At 38.3% G+C, this 23,230-nt stretch overlaps 1 protein-coding gene across 2 annotated transcripts in view; it reads left to right on the forward strand.

The window, feature by feature from the left end:
* The window catches only part of LOC138695915 (protein FAM110B-like), a 760,258-nt gene that overhangs the window by 730,947 nt on the left and 6,081 nt on the right, over positions 1 to 23,230 (forward strand). For both annotated transcript variants that reach the window (XM_069820275.1, XM_069820277.1), the window contains 3 exons: positions 3,144 to 3,292; positions 10,179 to 10,362; positions 16,531 to 16,710. In XM_069820275.1, coding sequence (XP_069676376.1) covers positions 3,144 to 3,292; positions 10,179 to 10,362; positions 16,531 to 16,710 — 513 coding nt within the window. The remainder of the gene's footprint in view (positions 1 to 3,143; positions 3,293 to 10,178; positions 10,363 to 16,530; positions 16,711 to 23,230) is intronic.

Genomic DNA, 23,230 nt, shown 5'->3' on the forward strand with positions numbered 1-23,230 from the left:
ATTTTGTTTCGGAATATTTATGATAAGAACTTTCTTGTGTTAAATTTTAACGTACCTTGTTAACATATTTCGACCTATTTTCGGTCATCTTCGGAACTGGTCGTTGTTGGTCTTGGCGCCTCTTGTTTCCTGTGTGGGTGCGTTCGTAGTGTAGAGTCAAAGAGTGTATGTGTTTTGAAATTGAGTTGTGTGTTGAGAATATCGTTGAGAACGCATACACTCTTTGACTCTACATTACGAACACACCCACACAGGAAACAAGAGGATCCAAGACCAACAACGACCAGTCGCGAAGATGACCGAAAATAGGTCGAAACATGTTAACGAGGTACGTTAAAATTTAGCAGAAGAAAGTTCTTATCATACATATTCCGAAGTGAGACAATCAAGATGTATATATTTTGTATTGTCTAAGGTAATAGATATCCAGAGGCTGGATATATTTAGTTTTTTTTAGGTGGAATGATCATACATTCCATGTCCTAGGCTTGGAATGATTCATTTATTAAGGCTGTGTCCTTGTGCGTATTCAATGACTAACGCAACAGTCTACATTTTTGATTAGCTGCAATATTTTCAGACAGAACGTTGGAGAAAAATGTTCTTAAATGGGCTTTAGACATTTTACCACTCGCACTAACTTCTAGGCTAGGCTAGGCTAGGCTTACGGGTAAGGTGTCCCATCCCCTTAACTTGTGCAGTGCTCTCCCCACCCCTCAACTTGTACAGTGCTCTAACAGACAAACCACACATTACACAAACGAATGCTTCTGGGAGCTTTACAGAGATGAAAAGATGGGCCTGTATACAAATTTTGGATTCCTGTTCGAACCGAAACCCTTCCCTTGTTAGTCACCGCATACAAACCATTATATTGATGTTGTCTATCATCTGATATCTTTTCCCGTTCACCATTCCTTCCAGAGTATCCCTCAGTAGACAGTTTCTTCTCAACCAGTGACCCAATCAGTTCCTTTTTCTCTTCCTGATGAGTTTCAGCATCATTCTTTCTTCATCCACTCTTTCCAACACAGCTTCATTTCTTATTCTGTCTGCCCACTTCATACGTTCCAGTAGTGCTGGATCGTCGTGCCCTCTCCCGAACTTGAATTCAATGTGTCATCTTAACGCCACAGATTGACTTTATTTTATCCATCACTATTCTATCAAGTTTGTTGACTAAAAATATTTTATCTCAGAACTATCTTCTTCCAGCGGATCTTAAATTGCTTATTTTATTTTTCTGATACTTTGATTGGAGATTTATACAGTGGGCTGTCGCTAATCTGACTATTCCTTGCATCAGGGGCGACTCGTCCATAAGAGCTGCGGAGCTGCAGCACTCCCTGCTTTGACAGGAAAATAAAAATAATATTTATTTTAATTTTTAGAAGAATTGTTACAGCTTTTATTGGTAAATTGCTTTATATTTCATCTGGCCGGGAATAATGTACTATTATCTTATGCATAATCTTTTTGCGCGTCGACTGTATTGGAATTGGCACTGCATTCAAAGTCGTCCTGGGATCTGCAGGGTGGTCAGCTCATAGAGAATGTGTCTTGCATGGTCAGGGGGTAGAGAGGTGAAGGGAAGCAGAGGGAAACTGCCGCTGTTTAAAACCCATATCTCGCTGCAGTGGCTTGCAGAGCCAGGCCAAAAGGGATCTTTCCTCTCCTCCCACACCGCTCTTGTAATGCTGCGTCAAATGGATTCTCTATTCCCTTGAAACTTAATGACAAAATTTTTATTTTCTTTTCACATACTTATTGTTGTAGAATCTTATCGAGTTAATATAACGAAATTAATATTCTCTTTTGCCTTATTATTACGTATATATCCAGCCTCCAGCAGAACCTAATATTTTCCTTAACTCAAGTGATTGCACGAGTAGAATCCTTTTGATATAGCACGTAAAATACGAAAGAGACTTCTTTTCCTGTTTCAGAAAATTGTTGACCATCAGTATATCTGAGTGTTGCTTTGGTGTGACGTCTTAATACCGTGACTTAACCAGTGTAAATTTGCAATCATGAGTGTGTGTGAATCACAGAATATTAATTTTATTTTTCTCAACTTTCCCTTGCGGAGAATATTGATGTAATGAAGTGAAATTAAAGGGTCGTCCGTTACCCGACTTAAATCTTACTTAAGCTTCATCCAGCCGAAATGGTGCATATATGCAAGGAAGTATAACAATGAAATTTACGCTAAGCATTTATGGTTACGTGGATGTGAATAAAAAAAATCTGTATTTTGTTTTCCTTGCCTCCTCTTCGGTGGTGATGCTGCATGGACTAGGAGTGGTGTGACACATTTAGGACATTTGCCCCTAAAAAGCAAAATGCACGAATCTTCGCAGTCTCACCTGAAAAATGTTATTTCATTGGCTATGTTAAGCAAAACTAATATTACTGTGCAATTAAGTGAAACGAACAAAACAAACATTCTCAAACATAATCAAGAAGTGAGAAAAAGATCGTGAAATTATTTAAAAAAAAATATATTGATTGTATCAAATTTTGTGGCCAGTATGAACTTCCCCTTAGGGGACATGATGAAAAAACGATTCGAAGAACCCTGGTGTATTTCGTGGTTGCTACAGTTCGTGAGTAATCTAAACGGGCGTCTCAAAAATCATTTGGAACATGCCACTGTTTAAGGTTATTCTAAGACAATTTAGAATGAACTGGTAGATTGTAAGTTGAGTGTCTGCCGATCTGAAATTCAGACTGAAATCGATGTTATTACTTTTTCTTAGGGATTAGCAAATGGTCCCACAGACATCTCCCAACTAAGTCAGGAAGATTTGGTTTTTTGATATGTAGTGCATTTATTTTTGTCCTATACTTATTAGTAATGGTATCAAGAAATGAAATTTATGTGTACCGAAATCTACTGCAGCTCTCCCAATCCACGAGTTCACGAGCCGCCACTGCCTTGCATAGATGGGTGCCGAATTAGCGATAGTCTAGTGTATTTGCATTTTAATATTAATTTATCACTGAGTTGACATTTGTTATTATTGTTATTATCAGTACTACTATTGTTAGACTACTGTTATTGTTGTTGCAAAGTTTTCTGACCCTGATAGCGTATCATTGTTGCAAGTTTTTCCAAAATGGTTTGTTATCATTCATTGCAGCAGTAGCAGCAGTAGCAGCACCTCAAGTAGTAGCAGTAGTTCCAGCGACCATGGCAGACGCTCGGTGGGGTCGGCCCCAGGAGCCGCCATGAGCACCACTTCCCGGCGAAGTCAACCCAATTTGTGTTCCATTCAACAACCGCCTTTCGGTAAGAGTACCAACTATTGGCATAGGTCAGTGGCTCCCGAACTTTTTCAGTTCACAGCACACTTAATGTAGTCTATCAGGATTTTTCCACGGCGCCCAAAGCCAGGACATAACCCTACCCAACAGTTGCAGTGCTCAGTTGGTGCGGTTTGTTTGGTTGTGTTGAGAAATAAATGAATCCCGTGTTTGAAATTCGCAAATAATTTACCAGTAAGTTATGTAAAAATCAGGGGCGAATGCTGATCACGAAAGTTAGGCTTGCTCTTTTATTGATGGGGGAAGATGGGAGGATATAATTCATCTGGCTTGCAGACTTTTCGTGTCTTGTAATAGACAATGTTAAAGTATTTAAACTGTTAAAGCCACTTTTACACCATACACCGTTATCTGTAGAAAATAACAAACACGGCCAACAAAACAGTTTATTCAGTTTTTTCGACCCTGCCAACCAATGCGTATTGTTGTATTGAGATGTACTGAACGAGCGCACATATTCTCTATTTTTCTCCTTATGCTGTCTTTTTAAATCTGGGAGCCCTGGACATGGTCTGCCGTTCTTTATAATGTCGGTCTTCTCTTGAATAGTCCTCCGGGAAAATGGATTTGATAATAAAGTTTCAATAACACACATTTCCGAACTCATTGCAACACTTCAAATTAACGTTTAAGAACTAATAATACATGCAGCAGCTAACATATGCATTCCGCTCATAAAATTACATTACACTCGCAAATCACAGCACATTCACTGGTAAAAACTGCTGCCAATCTGAGTTGCCAACTCGATTCTTAAACATCCGCTGTGAAGCCTTGCAGAAACCGCTAAATTGCTATATTGTCAATGTAAAATTATATTATTTTGCCGCTGTGAGTGCTAAAAATACCCGCTAAATCCCTAGATCAGCAATACAAGTTTCATAAATTTTACCCGCTAAACTAACGCCGAAAAACGCTAGATCTAGTGGGAAAACTGCTGAATTGGCGGCAACACTGCTGCTATCTGTGTAACGTTAAATATAGTCTCTGGTGTAGCTCTCGGACCAAAGCTTCATACAGCATATAACAGAAGCATGTGCGACTGGGACGGATTAGGAGGAAGGCACTTGCGCGCGCATCATATTCTGGCTGTTTCTACGTCTTTCCTGTAGCTCCGAGAAACGAGCAAGCGTTGCGATCTTGCGGTGCGCAACCTGCGGATGGTATTATGCCTAGACATTATTACAAAAATCAAAAGAAATTTTAATGTACGTAATCCCATTTTGAGAAATACACATTCTACGAAAATATTGGGCTGCGCAGCAAGCATAGCATGCCTGGAGAAATCGCCCCTGGTAAAAATTATTATGATGTACCGAAGTACAAGGGCTGGATAAAAAGTTATGGCAACACTGCTGTCACGTGACGATGGTGCGTTCGAGAGCTGCCAGCTGTGTGGATATGAACAAGGTCTGTTAGATGAGTTAGTGCAGCCAGCGGCGACAGTACTCTGTCCATCTACTGCAGTGTGTAGAACGTTGGAATAGGGATAGTGCAAGCGTCCTAAGACCATGTTTACAAAACTAGAGCATGGATTCGGAACACCTCAAAATCTGTGCTTCAGTGGCTGGTCATGATAATATCTTCGAAAAATATTGGAGTGCAAGAGGTCAAATGACTTTATTGTCAAACGCCTGGCATTAGAAAACAACAACAAAACTAGAGCAACGTTCCTGGATCAAAATTGAAGTGGCACGAGGTCGTAGTGCACAAGAATGTTTTCAGGGACTGCGTGAAGCATGTGCCGATGCAGCATTGCCATATTGCACAGTGGCACGATGGGTTAAAGCATTCCGGGAAGGCAGGAATGCCGTTCAGGACAACCTCCATACAGGACGACCCCACATGGAGGACAACACAGTTCAACTCCTTGCTTACCTGTTGGATGCTGATCGCCGATGGACTGCGCGTAAGTTAGCAGTGGAAGTCGGAATATGTCACAAAACTGTGCTCCACATTCTGCACGACATTCTGGGTTACCGCAAAGTTGCAGCGCATTGGATACCCCATGAAATTTCCGAGGTGCAACAATGGCACCGCTATGCAGTCGCACAGGCCTTGTTGGACCGGTACCAAAGGGAAGGTGACGACTTTCTTGGACGAATCGTCGCTATGGACGAAACCTGGACTTGCTCGTACGAACCAAACTTGAAACGCTAATCAAATGAATGGAAGCATCCAGGTTCTCCTCGTCCAAAGAAAGTGCGCCCTACACAAAGTGCTGTGAAGGAGTTGTTCATTGTGGCGTATGACATTGATGGGGTAATACTGCACCACGTTTTACCTCCAAGGGAGACGGTAAACGCGGACTACTACTGCAGGTTCCTGGAGCACCACCTTCGTCCAGCCCTCAGGAGAAAACGAAGACACTTGGTGGTACAGAACCCCATCATTCTTCATGACAATGCAAGGAGTCACACCACTGCTGCTGTCAAGGACCTCTTGCGCCGCTGGCAATGGGAGATTCTGGAACATCCACCATACTCACCTGATATGAGTCCATGCGATTACGATCTCTTCACTAAAGTGAAAGAACCACTGCGAGGGACCCGGTACAATACCAGAGATGAACTTATCTGGGCTATAGGGCGGTCAATACGGAACATCAACAAAGATGGACGCGCTGATGGTGTACGACGCCTTCCAAACATTTGGCAAAAGGTAATAAATAAGGGGGGAGACTATATAGAAGGTACGTAAATGTTGTATCCCTGTGAATAAAGCCATGTCAGAAATATCGAACTGTTGTCATTACTTTTTATCCAACCTTTGTACATATGATATTTCCGTGCAGGAATTCTGCGTTACCATATGATGAAGGATGGATAGAACAGAGAAAAATTCTCTCCGGCACCGGGATTCGAACTCGGGTTTTCAGTTCTACGTGTTGACGCTTTATCCACTAAGCCACACCAGATTCCAGTTCCGATCTCGGATCGAATCCCCTCAGTTTAAGTTCTACCTCTCAGTTTTCCCTTTGGTGGCCTACCCTCATGTACTGTGTCACAGAATATGTGACAGTGGCACAATTTCCAACGCACTATGTACAGAGGTACACTCATTACGAGTGACTAAGTGACCGAGATCCGATGAGATGAGCGCCGTCTTGAATCACAAAGTGATTACTTACCCATTTTATATTATTATGGTCCACACCTGTGGAGTAATGGTCAGCACGTCTGGCCGCGAAACCAGGTGGCCTGGGTTCGAATCCCGGTCAGGACAAGTTACCTGTTTGAGGTTTTTTCCGGGGTTTTCCCTCAACCCAATACGAGCAAATACTAGGTAACTTTCGGTGCTGGACCCCGGACTCACTTCACCGGCATTATCACCTTCATTTTATTCAGACGCTAAATAATCTAGATGTTGATACAGCATCGTAAAATAACCCAATAAAATAAAATAAATATTATTATGATGAACCGAAGTACATATGCAGAAATTCTACAGGATGATTAATTTCTCAACCAGGATAGCATAACCAGGACCACGTTCCATTCTTTCATAGTTTTGCCGATAATTTCAATAGTCACTAAACTGGATAAGTGGGAGATTGTAAGCTTACTTCTTTCCAAAGTGGCAATGTGATTTATTGCACTAAAGCCTCTTTCACTTTTCGCATTAATAATGCTTTGGCTTTAGTTAATGGAAAGGGCCATTAAGTTTCCTATTAAGTTATCCTCTACGAAATCTCGGAAATTATAATTGAAGCGTTGGGCCGAATAACGGTCTATGTTACAATTTTTCAAAATCTAGTTTTTAATGGAATAACGCTCTATATAATTTTACATAGCATTCACAAAAATTGTTTTTTTAATATCTGTACCAGAGGCGCTTCTACACGAGTTACAACCATGAATTTCTTGGCTGGAACAACGGTCTATGTCACTAGTCACTTCTAGCGTATCCAGTTGTTTACATCGTATCGGGAATTATTGCACGAGAGTTTGTTCTCTTTACGAATACTGGGTACTTGAACTCTGTGTATCAGGTTTCAGCTGTGCGTAAAATGGACGATTGCAAGACTGACGATTTCTAAGGTACATATTGACCTGCTAAAAAAAAAAAAAAAAAAAAAAAAAAAAAAAAAAAAAAAAAAAAAAAAAAAATCCAGACAAATTAATATTAATAAGTGGAAAGATGTGTCACGAAAATCGCTGAGAGATAGTGGTCTGAGTATACAACAAGGAAGACGAAGTTGCAAGTTAGTGCGAAAGATCCCTCAAGTAATGTTGTTGTTTTCTAATGCCAGGCGTTTGACAATAAAGTCATTTGACCCCCCTCAAGTAATGTAAGTTCCTGTCTGTTATTTTGACAGTATTTTAATTTACACTTTACCTTGTGTTAGTTGGTCTATGTTGTGTTTTGCCACTATAGTTTATCCTAGAATTTTATCAAGGTATTTCGTTTCAGGAACAGATTTGTGGACATTCTTGTAAGGAGTTGTGCTCACAGCTTGCTCTTGATGTCAGAAAGGAGCTGTTTAAAATGTATTACTCTCTTAACAATCGGCATTTAAAAACTGTGATTGTTATTGTCTTCATTTTAATAAAATTTATCAGATAAGCCATCTGTTAGTATGAATACTTGAATATTCGGGACAGAGGTTCAAATTCCATCTCCTAACAATTCCTCAACTGTAATATTTAATTTTCTTTATTAATTTGTTATTGTTACAACTTCCATTAATTTAATGGTGTCCCTATATCTCAATGCTGCAATTATTTTGTCATAATAGTGTTATTATTTGACCAGTTTTTAATTATGGTTTATTTAACGACGCTCGCAACTGCCGAGGAGCCACTGGCGTGGCTCAGTCAGTTAAGGTGCTTGCCTGCCGGTCTCAAGTTGCGCTCGGGCGCGGGTTCGATCCCACTTGGGCTGATTACCTGGTTGGATATTTTCCGACGTTTTCCCCAACCGTAAGGTGAATGCCAGGTAATCTATGGCGAATACTCAGCCTCATCTCGCCAAATACCATCTCGCTATCACCAATCTCATCGACGCCAAATAACCTAGTAGATACAGCATCGTTAAATAACCAACTAAAAAACTGCCGAGGTCATATCAGCATCGTCGGTGTGCCGGAATTTTGTCCCGCAGGAGTTCTTTTACATGCCAGTAAAACTACTGACATGAGCCTGTCGTATTTAAGCACACTTAAATGCCATCGACCTGGGCCGGAATCGAACCCGCAACCTCGAGCACAGAAGGCCAGCGTTATACGGACTATGCTACCGAGGCCGACTATTTGATCAATATTATATTTTTATTCATAATATGACATTGAGTGCAACTTTAATAAATTACATGGTATTAATTCAGATTAATATATAGAATTTAAAAATAAATGTCATAATCATTTTGTTCATAATTTAACCTTTTTATTTATTTTGTATATTTCATAATATTCTTAGTGTATAAAACTGTTTATTTTTTGCATTCTCCAGTAGAATTTCTGTAGAGTTAAAAATGTTACAAACTTCTATGACGTGTAACATACAATCGTATACTTCGCTTAGTGTACAAAACATATTGATGGAGTAACGGTCTATGTTGCCCTTCCGATAGTAAATTTATGAGCGGAATTACGATGTAACATTTTTGTTCCTCCTGCACTGTTAGCAGATCGTAACATAGACAGTTATTCGGCCCAACGCTTCAATTATATCCTACAAGCAGTGCAGAAGCCGATAACTTGCTATATTTTCAATCAATCGAATTAGCAGAATATAAAACAGGAAATGGTTAAGTTATAGAAGTGCATTTATTTGATTGATTCTTCCTCGCGAGCTATTTTAACAAAGGGCTTGGACACCTGTGGAGTAACGGTCAGCGCGTCTGGCTGCGAAACCAGGTGGCCTGGGTTCGAATCCCGGTCGGGACAATTTACCTGGTTGAGGTTTTTTCCGGGATTTTCCCTCAGCCCAATACGAGCAAATGCTGGGTAACTTTCGGTGCTGGACCCTGGACTCATTTCACCGGCATTATCACCTTCATATCATTCAGACGCTAAATAACCTAGATGTTGATACAGCGTCGTAAAATAACCCAATAAAAAATAAACAAAGGGCTCGGAACAAATGTAACTATTTAACTAACAAGCAAACATTCTCATGGGGGCAAATAAAAAAGTTAAAATTGTTCTTCCACCATGTTAATAATGTCAAAACAAGTGCTTACACAAATTTTGGCCACTCGACCACAATTACGAGGCCGTCCAGAAAGTGACTTTCCCTGGGGTCTTTTACAGAAAGAAAACACAATTTCACGGAAAGATTTATTGGAACAGATACAGTAATTTTTTCGCTATTTTCCAACACATTCTCCACCGGAATTAAAATATTTATCATACCATGGGATATACAGAGAGGTGCAGATGGCTGTCGCACACTTGTTCCGATCCCAGGCGGCAGACTTCTATGACACAGGGATACAAAAATTTGATCCCATGATACAACAAATTCCTCATTTCTAGTGAAGAATATGTTGAATACAGCGCAACAATTGCTGTATCTATTTCACTAAATAATTCCACGAAATTGTGCTTTCTTTCTACCAACTGTCTCAGGAAAAGTCACTTTCTGGACGGCCTCGTAATTGCGGTCGAGTGACCAAAATTTGTATAATCGCTTGTTTTAACATTATTAACATGGTGGAAGAAAAAATTTAACTTTTTTTATCTGTCCCCATAAGAATGTTTGCTTGTAAGAGCTCCCACGAGCCCTTGCGAGCCCTCTCCAGGACACCCCTGCCAACATTGACATTGCATATGATACATTTCTCTTAGACTTACAAGAATTTGATATCACTTCCCTCAGAACAAGTCTAAAATCTATTTCGATTTGCAGCAACTCCGCACAGTTTCACGAGGTTACCATCAGGAGGCAGTGGAGGGGTGAGCCCGGACACAGACAGGAGCCCCGACACGGGACTAGATGCGGGCACGGACGACTGCTCCGCCATCCAGCACAACAGCACCAGCAGCTACAGCGACAGCGGGGCAGAAGAGCCGGCTGGCTCCCCTCTCTATAGGTAGGCCTTCTACAGAGTGATTCACATAAAATTCATGGTTTTAATTATACGAGGCGTGTTCTTAAAGTAAGTTCCGTTTTAATTATAGCCGTCGCATCGCTGCAATAGTTATTTTGCGCATGCGTGTTTTCTTCTTCAGTCCTCAGGCAAGCTGTGCATGCAGTTTCAGAGCTTCAGTGCCTTCAGTTCGTGTGTGTGGTTAGTTGTGATCAGTTGAAATGTTTAAAGTGATCGAGCACCCCACCGACTGTGAGATGCGGTCTGTTATCCGTTTCTTGAATGCGAGAAACATCAAACCAGCTGACATTCGTCAACTTTGTGAGGTGTATGGTGATGATGCCATTAGTGATGGAATGGTCAGGAGATGGATTAGGAAGTTCAACAAGGGCCACGTCTCTGTGCATGACAAGCAGCATACCGGTCGGCCATCTTTGATCAATGATGATTTGGTGCGTGCTGTCGATGAAAAAATTCATGAGAACAGGAGGTTCACAATTTCTTCGCTTTCCTTGAATTTTCCACAAATGTCGCGGAGTGTTCTCTACAAAATTGTGACAGATCGATTACAATATCGAAAATTGTGCTCACGATGGGTACCCAAGATGCTCACCGAGGAACACAAAACCAAACGAGCTTCCAGTGCATTGAGCTTTCTCACACGTTACAGTGAACAAGGCGATGAGTTTCTTGACCATATTGTGACAGGTGACGAGACTTGGGTGTCTCACATGACACCTGAATCGAAGCAGCAGTCCATGGAATGGAGGCACATTGCATCCCCAAGGAAAAAGAAATTCAAACAAACCATGTCAACACGCAAGATCATGTGCATTATTTTTTTGGGACAGAAAAGGAGTCCTACTCATCGAATTCTTGCCTCGGGGTGAAACCATTAATAGAGAAACCTATTGTCAGACTTTGAAGAAGATGCGTCGTACAATTCAGGACAAGAGACGTGGGATGCTGACCGACGGAGCTGTGTTGCTTCATGACAACGCTCGGCCACACACAGCTCGTGACACCCAAAATCTCATCTTGAAATTTGGCTGGGAAGAAATTGACCATCCCCCATACAGCCCGGATTTGGCTCCGAGTGACTTTCATCTTTTCCTGCACCTCAAGAAGTTCCTCGGTCAGGGGCGGCTTTCGAAGAGGGGCTGCAGAGCTGCAGCACCCCCAGACATTTGTGACTCTTGTCTCGTTTTATGTTGTGAAATACATTTATTACACAGTCTCTATTTAGCGGCTCGAATTTTTAAAAAAATTTCGCTCTTAATGACATGCACGTAATCGTTAGTGAAGTCACTTCCTCCCCTGGTGCTGCCAGAGCGAAACCAGAGGCAAGGACTATAAGATGAAGCCACTTCCTCCCCTGGAGCTGCCAGACTCGTCTCGGATGCTTTGCGCGTTAGTTTTACCCCTCCTCCCTGTTGCCCCTGGCCGTGAATCCAGAGTTTCCAGGCGCTGCAAAATTTGCAGCAGTTTGTCAGTAGCGCGCAGTTTTAAATACGTTTTCTTTAATGTTGTGAGTATAACAAGTGCAACAGTGTTTAATTCTGTACAATATTTGCAGTCTATTCAGTTCAGTACCTTAACAATTCAGAAGAAATGTGAAATTAAGTGCCCATCAGTTGAATCTCATAATGGAAAGAGCCGCTAAACAAAATACAAAGGCTCGCATATTTTTTGATAATTTATCCAGTATCCCTGCTTTCTTCTCTCGATCTCCACACAGTCTGTATTAGATTAATGTGTTTCAAAAACAATTCCATCAGCTGGGGCAACAAGATGGATTTAAAATAAGAACAGTAAATGTTGTTCATGAGAAGAAGGAGCCATTGCTAGAATGTTTTCAAACCATAATGGAATCTGAAACATCTAACATCACAATAAATTAGGCAAGTGCCCTGGTCCGTACTCTTGAATATCCTGAATTCAATTTCTAGCTCAGTTATTTTTTTCATTTATTGATGTATCATGTATATATATTATACAACCAACTACAACATCGCCAGTTAGATATTTCTAAGGTTCAAATCTGCATATAAAAAATTAAATTATGGTTTATTTAACGACACTCGCAACTGCAGGGGTTATATCAGCGTCGCCGGTGTGCAGGAATTTTGTCCGCAGGATTCTTTTAAATGCCAGTAAATCTACTGACATGAGCCTGTCTCATTTAAACACAACTTACAAGATAAGGCGCATGGAACTAATCTTTAAATAAAGTAAGTTGCTTGGTTTATTTTTGTATGCAGCCCCCTTTAATTCAATAACCACGAGCCGCCACTGTCCTCGGTGGTTTTTAATGGCGACGATGAAGTGAAAACACCAGTGCGGGAGTGGTTCGCATCGCAGATGGGCGAATTCTACAATGAGGGGATAGAAAGACTTGTGCCACGACTTGATAAATGCCTCAGTAATGGTGAAGATTATGTTGAGAAGTAATTGAAGTGTGAGGAATACAATGCAACAAAAATGGTTTGTAAATATCTTCCCGTTTACTTACTACACCCTTTTGGAACTTACTTTAAGAACACGCCTCGTATGTTTATTTTAACAAGAAGGTTGCTAGTAACGTTGTATTGTATCTTAAATGTACAGAATCTCTGGGAGATTACTTTATCTTTACATTAAATGGTAAAAATTCCCTCCGTCTGCCTCAAGGCACAGATGAACACGTCGTTCCATGTTTCTAGCCATTCGCTGGAGCATTGCATTGTCAATATCGTTGATTTCGCGTGTGATGTTCTCCTTCATATCGTTCAAAAACGCTGGAGCAGATTCCCCCCAGCGTTTTCTTTAATTTATGTTGAATTCTTTCTCTTTTTTACGAAATATTTAATGACAGCACGAAGCTCGATATTTTCTATTTTTGCCAATCTGTTCGGCGCACTGACTTCAAAATTAAACTACACAAAATGCAATCAAGAGAAAAATTATAATTTCTCGTGCTTGAACTAATGTAAAATGGACGCTAACAATGACGGCATTGTTGATACGTTTCCAATTCCATCTATGTGTCAGGACTTGAACTTTTCAAACGCACTTCGTACTTCTCTGTCTTCTGCTCTTTGTATACCTGCTCCTTTTTCCCCTGTTCTCTGTACGTCTTATGATTATACTCTTCCCTCTATTAATTCTCTCTCTACTTGTTTCTTTTCACTGCCCATCTTTTACTTCTCCTCTCCAACTTCTTCCTTCTTTCCCTGCTCTTTTTTCTCTCCCTTTTTTCATTCTTCGGCTGCTCCTTCTAGTTCTTGAGTTCACATAATTTGTCTTTCTTCTCCATATTCTTCCTTTTTCTTCTACCTTGTCTCTCTTTCTTCTTTCTCTTGCTTTTCCTCCTTTAGCTCTTACCTTTCTTTCGATTATATTTCTCTTTATCCTCCTACTTTTACTTTTCCTTCCCCTGCTACTTTCCTTCTTCTGCTCTTACTTCTGTTCTTCCTCTTTTTCTCTGCTTCCTCTTTCTTCTCGTACTCCTCTTCTGCCTGCTCCTTTTTTTCTTGTCTTACTCCTCCTTCGACTTCTCTTTTATTGTCTTGCTTTTCATCCTGTTCTCCTTTATCTTCCTCCTGCTCTTCTTCGGCCTTTTCTTCTCCCTTCTGTTCATATTCTTCGGCTTTTTACCGAAAAGTATGTCAGTAAGCAGAACTATGCTTTTTAATTTAAGGGGTTAGGTACAGCTTACAGCAGTAAAATTGTGGAAATATGCAACATTTTTTTCCTCCATTATTGTATCTTGTACAATAATGAAAATTGGTAAGTGTAAAACACTGTCCTTCTGCTATATGAAAAAAATATTTTTACGATTTAAAAAAATATTTAAATTTTTTCTTTTCAAAATTCAGTTCACTGTGCAGTGATGAAGCTTTTCCCCACAACTAAAAAACTATCCAACATTCTGTGATGAAATTTCTTGTGTGTATTAATGCATGTCATATCTATCATATGATGCAAGATCACTTCTCTATCTTTGATAGATTGTCTGATAAAAAGTAAATTCATTTTACAAAATTGTCAAATATAAGTATTTTCTTCTAACACAAAATAATAAAAAAAAATTATTTATTAAGGAATGTAGTTGAAAGAGCATGATATTTTAAACATGAGTTTCAGCAATAAAATAGAGAGAGAACATGAAAAATTAACAATTATGAGTTATGAGGGAAATGCTTCATCACTGCACAGTGAACTGCACATTTTGAATTTTGAAAAAAAAATATATATATATATAAAATTTTTTTTAAATCTTAAAAATATTTTTTTTCATATAGCAGAATGACAATGTTTTACAGATACCAATTTTCATTATTGTACAATGCAGGGTATGAGTGGAATGTCTTGCGCTGGCGCGGGTATGGAGGAAGTGGGTTGAATGCGCGAGGGTAGGCGAATGTGCATTGTGTGCATTGGCGGCTCCCGCACATTTCTTAAGAGGAGGAACGAAGTTAACTGCACAAAATGGCACCTTCTTGGATGAATCATGCTACAAATTAGCCTACATGCATACATGTAAGACCAGATAGTGTTTGGGTTGGCTTCCCTTTTGTATAGCAATAATCTGTTCTTGTAAACTGAGTTTCCTAAATAATTGTCCAAAATATATGTTTTCACTTCCATACATTGTTGAATAATTGCACAAATTAACCGTTACAAGGAAATTCACAACCTCGCAGCATTTTCGCGTACACTACAGCATCACACGTGTTGGAAGAAACCAGCTACTAATACGTAACCAGAAACGTTTTACGGAAGTGGGAATGGGAAATAATCTGTAAGGAAAGCGAGAACACTGCACCCACCCACGTGGTCTGTGTTGCCACATGTATATTTGACAAGTTCAGTACCACATGCTTTTGAAGAATGTCAGTTCTTGTAAAGTCATACTACATTATTTTTCAAAGCTGCCCCTCGGCCGATTAATTTTTTATGTTAAAAATGATGTAGTTTGGAGTACTTTCAATTTCAAATATATTTGTACAAAATTCACAACTTGGATGTTGTTCTGTCTAGTAGACAATGAATGGAAGTGAATTTCAATGTCCAAAATGATCTACGATACTAACGTAGAACTACTTCCTCTTTGTTTTATACAAACCCGACTTTAACTTTCAAATATCCTCGAAAGTTTCAAATCATGAATAGTACTCTATACATATAAAGTGCAATGAATAATATATTTTCGGTTGAGAATCAGCGAAGTTGAGATGACGCCGTGACACAGAAGGGTCTGAGGATGGTGTCAAGTAGCACCGAAACAGCTGTAAGTCGCACATGCTTACATAATTAACACGAGTAAGATCGCCATTTAATCAATCATTTATATTCAAGTTTTAAAAGTAGTGTACGAAAGATTCAACATAGAATATATTATTTTCATTTATAATTTTCAAAAAAGTTTATATGGTGTCTTATAACTCTGTTTTTATTGTGCCTCCTCCAAGATATGTTAGTCTGGCTGAATGCAACATTGTTAGATGGCAGCGGTAGCGAGCTTGCTGCACGACCAGTCGGTTTCTATTTCCCACCCATGCGCTGATTCAGAGGAGGATCTCCTCCCTCTCCGTTCATTTACGTGCTTTAAAACTCTGCTTCTTTCTCTGGCCGCTAGTGCGCTGTTGTCTATATGTGTTAACTGCAGTAGAGGAGGAATGGAGTGCCTTTCCTCTACACAGACAATCTCGCATCCTTCTCATAGTTTCCTACAGCACATGAGCGCGCATCGTTTAAAACTCGATCAACCAAGGTTTACTTATAGCTGTGAACTTAAAAATTATCGAATCTTCCTCGAATTTTAAGGCACATATTTTATTTGGTATTTACTTTCAGAAGAAGAAAAATGTGAGGAGGATGTTCCTCCCTTCCCTCTCCCGAGGAATCGCCACTGATTGTGTGACATAATTATGGAAGAGTGTGTGCACTGATTATATTTTAGGAATGTGCATTGCGCTGGCAGGGATATAAGGAAACTTATCAACTACTTGTACGTGCGTGAAAAGAATACTTGACACGCATGGGAGTGCATGGGGTTTTTTTGCGTGCTGGGGATATGGGAGTGTGCATGTAAAGTAGTCAATATGATGGCAGAACTGAAGGTGAACATGCTGGACTTATTGCTTTTACTTGACATTGATAATGATTGTTTCTGTCTCTGAACACCAGGGGAACCATATGCGATGCAAGTCAGAGAGCAGAGCGACGCCGCCCGATCTTGAGGTCCAAGTCGGACATCAGCCATCGCTACTCAGCAGCGCCCAGACCTCTTCCTCCTCCGCAGCCCAGGACCGGAGCCCAGCTGGACAAATTCTTCGAGCAACTGGGACTTGACACTGGCGAATTCAGGTCAAATTTTGAACTTTTTGCAGCTTACAACACTTTCTCTATATTATCTTACTTACTTACAAATGGCTTTTAAGGAACCCGGAGGTTCATTGCCGCCCTCACACAAGCCCGTCATCGGTTTCTGTCCTGAGCAAGATTAAACCAGTCCCTACCATCATATCCCACCTCCCTCAAATCCATTTTAATAGTATCCTCCCATCTACGTCTGGGCCTCCCCAAAGGTCTTTTTCCCTCTGGTCTCCCAACTAACACTCTATATGCATTTCTGGATTCGCCCATACGTGCTACATGCCCTGCCCATCTCAAACGTCTGGATTTAATGTTCCTAATTATGTCATGTGAAGAATACAATGTGTGCAGTTCTGCGTTGTGTAACTTTCTCCATTCTCCTGTAACTTCATCCCTCTTAGCCCCAAATATTTTCCTAAGCACCTTATTCTCAAACACCCTTAATCTCTGTTCCTCTCTCAAAGTGAGAGTCCAAGTTTCACAACCATACAGAACAACCGGTAATGTAACTGTTTTATAAATTCTAACTTTCAAATTTTTTGACAGCAGACTAGATGACAAAAAGCTTCTCAACTGAATAATGACAGGCATTTCCCATATTTATTCTGCGTTTAATTTCCTCCCGAGTGTCATTTATATTTGTTTCTGTTGCTCCAAGATATTTGAATTTTTCCACCTCTCCGAAGGATAAATCTCTAATTTTTATATTTCCATTTCGTACATTATTTTGGTCACGAGACATAATCATATACTTTGTATTTTCGGGATTTACTTCCAAACCGATCACTTTGCTTGCTTCAAGTAAAATTTCCGTGTTTTCCCTAATCGTTTGTAGATTTTCTCCTAACATATTCACGTCATCCACATAGACAAGAAGCTGATGTAACCTATCCAATTCCAAACCCTGTCTGTTATCCTGAACTTTCCTAATGGCACTATATTACCTACTTGTCATAAATTAGTATTTGCCTTATTATGTGCAATGCTATTTTTACTGTAGTCCAATTCGTTGAAGTTCGGATAAAGAGAGTTAAGTCTCTTTTTGTACAAATGAAGTTTCATTTCCCAGGTTAATAAACAAGTTAAAGTCTACAAAAGGGTGTGTAAATAGCAAAAGAATATAGGCGTTTGATGTGTTTTATTTGTGTAGAAAATTATTTGCAACAAGGGTCCTCAGTTTAGTTTTCATTTATCTCAAAACTCATTTGTATGACTTATCTCCTTTATCCAAATATCATCAATTAGTGTAGTACTTCATTAACAAGGAAAAAGAAAAATACGACTTGCCTCACAAACAATTCACTATAACATACCCAGCTGTTGTTTTAAATTGCTAGAAATACCTCTCTGTTTTTCTCAGGAATATATTTGAGATTTTTTTTTTTTTTGGCTATTTTAATATTTCATAATATTTAATATTATCCCTGTTCACATATAACAGACTGATCAGCCTAATGCACTTTCAAACAACAATTTTTGTCATTTTCACTATGCTGCCATCTAGCGACTGCAAAAGAAATCACGTAACCCTGATGGAATTGCATGGAGTAATAGCTTGCGGCTATACTTCCATCTTGCGCAGGCGTGCAAAAGGTTTGCGCTCTCCTAGCCGGCTCACAGCTCATGAGCGGAATGCAGATAATAGCTGCGCTCAGTATAGGGTGGACTGGAAGAAGGGGGATCTCGTACAAAATATACACAAAAGGAAGTACTATTACGAGTGCTTATGAAATGAATTCTCGTTCAGTGTTTGCATAACTATCTTGGACTGTTATTAATTAATAAAGAAATATTTATTTTACAAAAGTAATAGAAATTCTATAGCTACTTAAATGTACAATATCATTTTGTTATATTTTTATTTATCAGTACATCAAAATGAGGTTTTATGCTGTTGGCAGCTGAAAGGAATAGTAGCCTACTGATCACAATGAAACATCAGTTACAGATGTTCGATGTCTGCCTTTATTAAAGTTGATTATAGAAAACAGTTGCTCACAAATATAAACGTTGAGCCAAACATGGCAATCATTTTCACAGCCAGCCTGTGTAGTCGTGGATATTATTGCTATTGTTTAGTCTTGTAAAACTCAACCAGGCTAGTAGTATTATTCAAACGATCTTTAGCCCTTGGGTCACATTGAAGATCAATAAGTTCGAGCTGTAAATGGTTAAATGTTAAATGTTACGTTCAGTCTTTTAGATTCCTCCATACTGTACTGCAGCAGTAGGTAAGCAACGTGAAACAGTTACTGAGAATAGGCCTACACACTGCACTCCACTAGCTAACTGAGTGGTCGTTTCCCTCTCCTCTACCTATAGCAAGTCTATGTCATTCTGACGTATCGTCCTCTCCGTTTCGGCGAGCGGTAAACACAGCTCTCCCGCTCCAACGGAGCGCGTGTGCTCGTTGAGCGCTGTTTGTGCAGGCCTGATGTAGCTGTTATTACCATAAAATTCATTTTCGACAGAGAAGATCCTAGTGATTGTCCTCTTTTATATCTTGCCATTTCATAATGTGGGATTGGCCAATCTGATACACAGGGTGATTCACGAGGATTTACCGTCCTTTACGGAGCTTATTTCCGAAGACATTCTGAGCAAAAAATTGTCATGTAAACATGGGTCCTATTCTCAATATTTACAGAGTTATGTTTCGTTATTGGAACGCATTGCTGTGAACGCGTGATCTTGATCAGCGTGCAGTCAGCAGCCAGCGCGAGCGCTACGGAAATCAATGATAGCCGTATACAGTTACACATCGCGACGAGTGCCATTCACAAGTGTGTGGCCAAGTGTACTCAAACGGAGCGACATTTTTTAAAAAGTGTTGTAAACTATCCAAGACTGTAAATTAGAATGCAAAACTGAACTTCTGTGGAAGTGGTGGGATTTGTAATAATTGTTGTGATAAGTGCGTAAGAATAATGCAATTTTCTAGTTAAGAATAGAAAAAAGATGTCTGTACGAAGCATATAAGGAGTTCACAGCACATTTTTAGTTTCATAATACTCGCCAGTTAAAGAAATGATACTTCTGAATGGTTCATTCTCTATTTGTATTATTCTTTTACCTTCAAACTAAAGAAAACAACCTATTTTACAAACAAATTTAAATTAATGTAACTCTGAAAATATTGAGAATAGAAACTATGTTTATATGACATTTTTTGCTCAAAATGTCAAGTTCCGTAAAGGACGGTAAGTCCTCGTGAATCACCCTGTATATGTGATCAGGGATATTAGATACAAAAATTAAAATCTATTTGTTTCTTTTTTCGCATATTCTTTTTAAAAACACAAATTATGTGGATAAACGAATAAAATACAGTACTGGTATACCAGTACCCTAGTACAATGTTAAAAGATGACAGCTGTCTAAAATTCGTTATAATCATGATCTCCAGTATACGTTTTCTATGAAGTGAGCCTTCAATATAACTTCGAATGCAAGAAAGATTGGGTAGTTAGAGATAAAAAGAGATAGTATGTAGATCCGGATAAGACCAAAGGCCTGCAGTACACAATTACGATGAAGATTACGATGACAACGAAGGTGGAAAGAATACTGCAATGATAATGATCATAATGATACGACGACTAAGAATAGGATTATTGGGTAATGATGATGGCGCTGATGATTAGCAATGATGATAATAATAATAATAATAATAATAATAATAATAATAATAATAATATAGTTTAATAATTTTACTTCTAACTATAGATCCATAAATCAAGGAGTATGACAAGGTTGCCCATTGTAACCAAGTCTTTTCAATATATACATGGATGAAATAACACGCCTTTGGTGTGAGGAGTACAAATTAGGAATTCAAATTTCAAGTTCCATAAGACTAAACACAGTTCTTTTCACGGACGACCAAGTATTAGTTGCAAACTCCGAAGACAATTTACAGATGGGTATATTTAAACTAAATAAAGTCATAGAAGAACATGGCATGAAGATTTCACCAGAAAAAAAAACAAGCAAAATAATGGCATTTGAAGGTACAAACCCAATCCGAAGCAAAATTGTTGTTGAAAATATGATTTTAGAACAGATAAATTCCTTTTCATACTTAGGATGTAATATATCATACGAAGGAGAGAATGACGTAAGCAGAAAAATTAACAAATTTTTACAAATATTAGTACTGCTAAACCATACCCTAAAGTACAGAAACATTCCAGAATAAAGCTATATAAAACCCTTGCACTACCAACTCTCCTCTAGGGAAGCGAAATTTGGGTTCTGAAACAAAGAGATATCAGCAGATTAAGAGCAGCTGAAATGAAATATCTGCGGCGAACTGCAGGAACTCAACATGCAACCATTAGAAGAAAAAATTACCGAATACAGAAACTGATGGCTTGAACATATTTCTCGTATGGAAGCTGGCCGGACACCCAAGAAATGCTGAAATATCACCCTCAAGGACGACGACGACCTGGACGTCCACAGAAACGTCTATTGGATCCTGTATAGCTGGAACCGAAACAGGCCAACAATGACCTAATTTCGTGCCTGGAATATGATGATGATTATTATTATTATTATTATTATTATTATTATTATTATTATTATTATTATTATTATTACTATTACTATCATCATCATCATCATCATCATCATCATCATCAATTCAATTCAGTTTATTAAGCCATTAAACATACAGTGATAGGCTTCATCACATACATTTGAAAATACACATATAATTGAAAACAGTAATTAGAATGAAAACACAAAACATTTTGAAACTCTAAAATTAATGAAAACACTTTACTCTTATGTAATAATTGTAAATAATCTAAATAACATTATTTATTAAAAAACAATTTCTTATGAATTTATGTTAAGAAACTCATCTATAGAATAGAAAGGATTAATTAAAAGCCAATTGTAAAATATAGCTTTGAAACTATTGGTTGGTAACTTATAATATTGACTGGGAAGCTTATTATATAATTTCATCCCCATGACAGAAAAATTTGTACTAGTTTTATGTAATCTACAGTATGGGATATTAATTTGTTCACTATTTCTAATTTCATGATCATGTATATTGGTTATTAACGAGTAATTGTCTATATTTTGTCGAGTGTAAAGGACTGGGTCGTATATATATATAAATTTATGACAGTTAATATCTGTGATTGTTTGAAAAGAGGTCGACACTGTTCAAGATAGTTTGATTGACATAGAATTCTAATGGCTTTCTTTTGCAAAATCAAGACACTCCCAATTTTGCTACCATTTCCAGAGAAAATTAAGGCATACCTAATTATCGACTGAAAGAACGAAAAGTAGGCACATCTTAAATAATTTTGAGAAATACAAGTCACTAATTTCTTTAATAAATATATAACTTTTGATAATTTTGTGCATATATAGGTATATTCGATATGTTTTTCCCATGTTAAACTGAGTCTATAAAAAGTCCTAGAAATTTGGCATAGTTTTGTATGTTGTCCTTTTTTTATTGCATGATTTAGGGTAAAGGTTATGTTGATAGTCTTTTCTTGATTAAGCAAAAAACCATTAGATTCAAACCATAAAGCCATCTGTGATAGAATATCATTGGTTAGAGCATGCAATTCATTCAGAGTAGAGCTAGAACATCATTATTATTATTATTATTATTATTATTATTATTATTATTATTATTATTATTATTATTGCCATTATTATTATTATTGCCATTATTATTATTATTATTATTATTATTATTATTATTATTGCCATTATTATTATTATTGCCATTATTATTATCAGGGAACGGATTTATATGGACTAAAAATATATGAAATATGTAAATATATATGTAGTTATTTTTACCAAAATATGGAATTAAATATGGATTTTTACCAAAATATGGAATTAAATATGGACTTAAAATTATAAAAAAATGACTATGTACGTTAAATATTGGTATATTTTAATCAAACTAAACAAAAAATATAATGGACGTACCTTATCTTCCAATGTAGTTTCAACAAAACACAATTTTTATTGTCTGTTACCATAACAATAGGTTACAAACATTTCTTTCAAGTGCTGAAAAGTGAATCTTCTTCTATTGTCTCTGAGGATAGATTTATACTGACTAAAAGAGCGTTCGACGTCACAAGAAGTAACTGGTACATAATTCAATTTCACAATGTCTGCTGGGGATAAGTCCAAGTTAATCTTCACTGTTGATTCACCACTCATCACAGCAACAACCTTTTGTAGTTCTTCATATCCAGGGTTTTTTGAAAGTACAGTGTCCACCTTAGCTCTTACTGCATCTGCAACTTTACCTCTACCACGATTCAGTTGTTCCACAGTACTATTTATAATTTCAAAACTTTCAGATAGTGAAAGGTGCCTATTTTGGAGACTTTTGAGCGTTTTTATGATGCATGAAAATGTATGCTGAATGTGAGCTAAGTCATTCTTCACACTTATGTCACAGGTAACTGTTTTCGCAGTATCAATTGAGACTGCATCTTCAGAGTCCAATGCAAGG

The sequence above is a fragment of the Periplaneta americana genome, chromosome 3 (assembly GCF_040183065.1).
Source record: "Periplaneta americana isolate PAMFEO1 chromosome 3, P.americana_PAMFEO1_priV1, whole genome shotgun sequence".
Lineage (NCBI taxonomy): Eukaryota > Metazoa > Arthropoda > Insecta > Blattodea > Blattidae > Periplaneta > Periplaneta americana.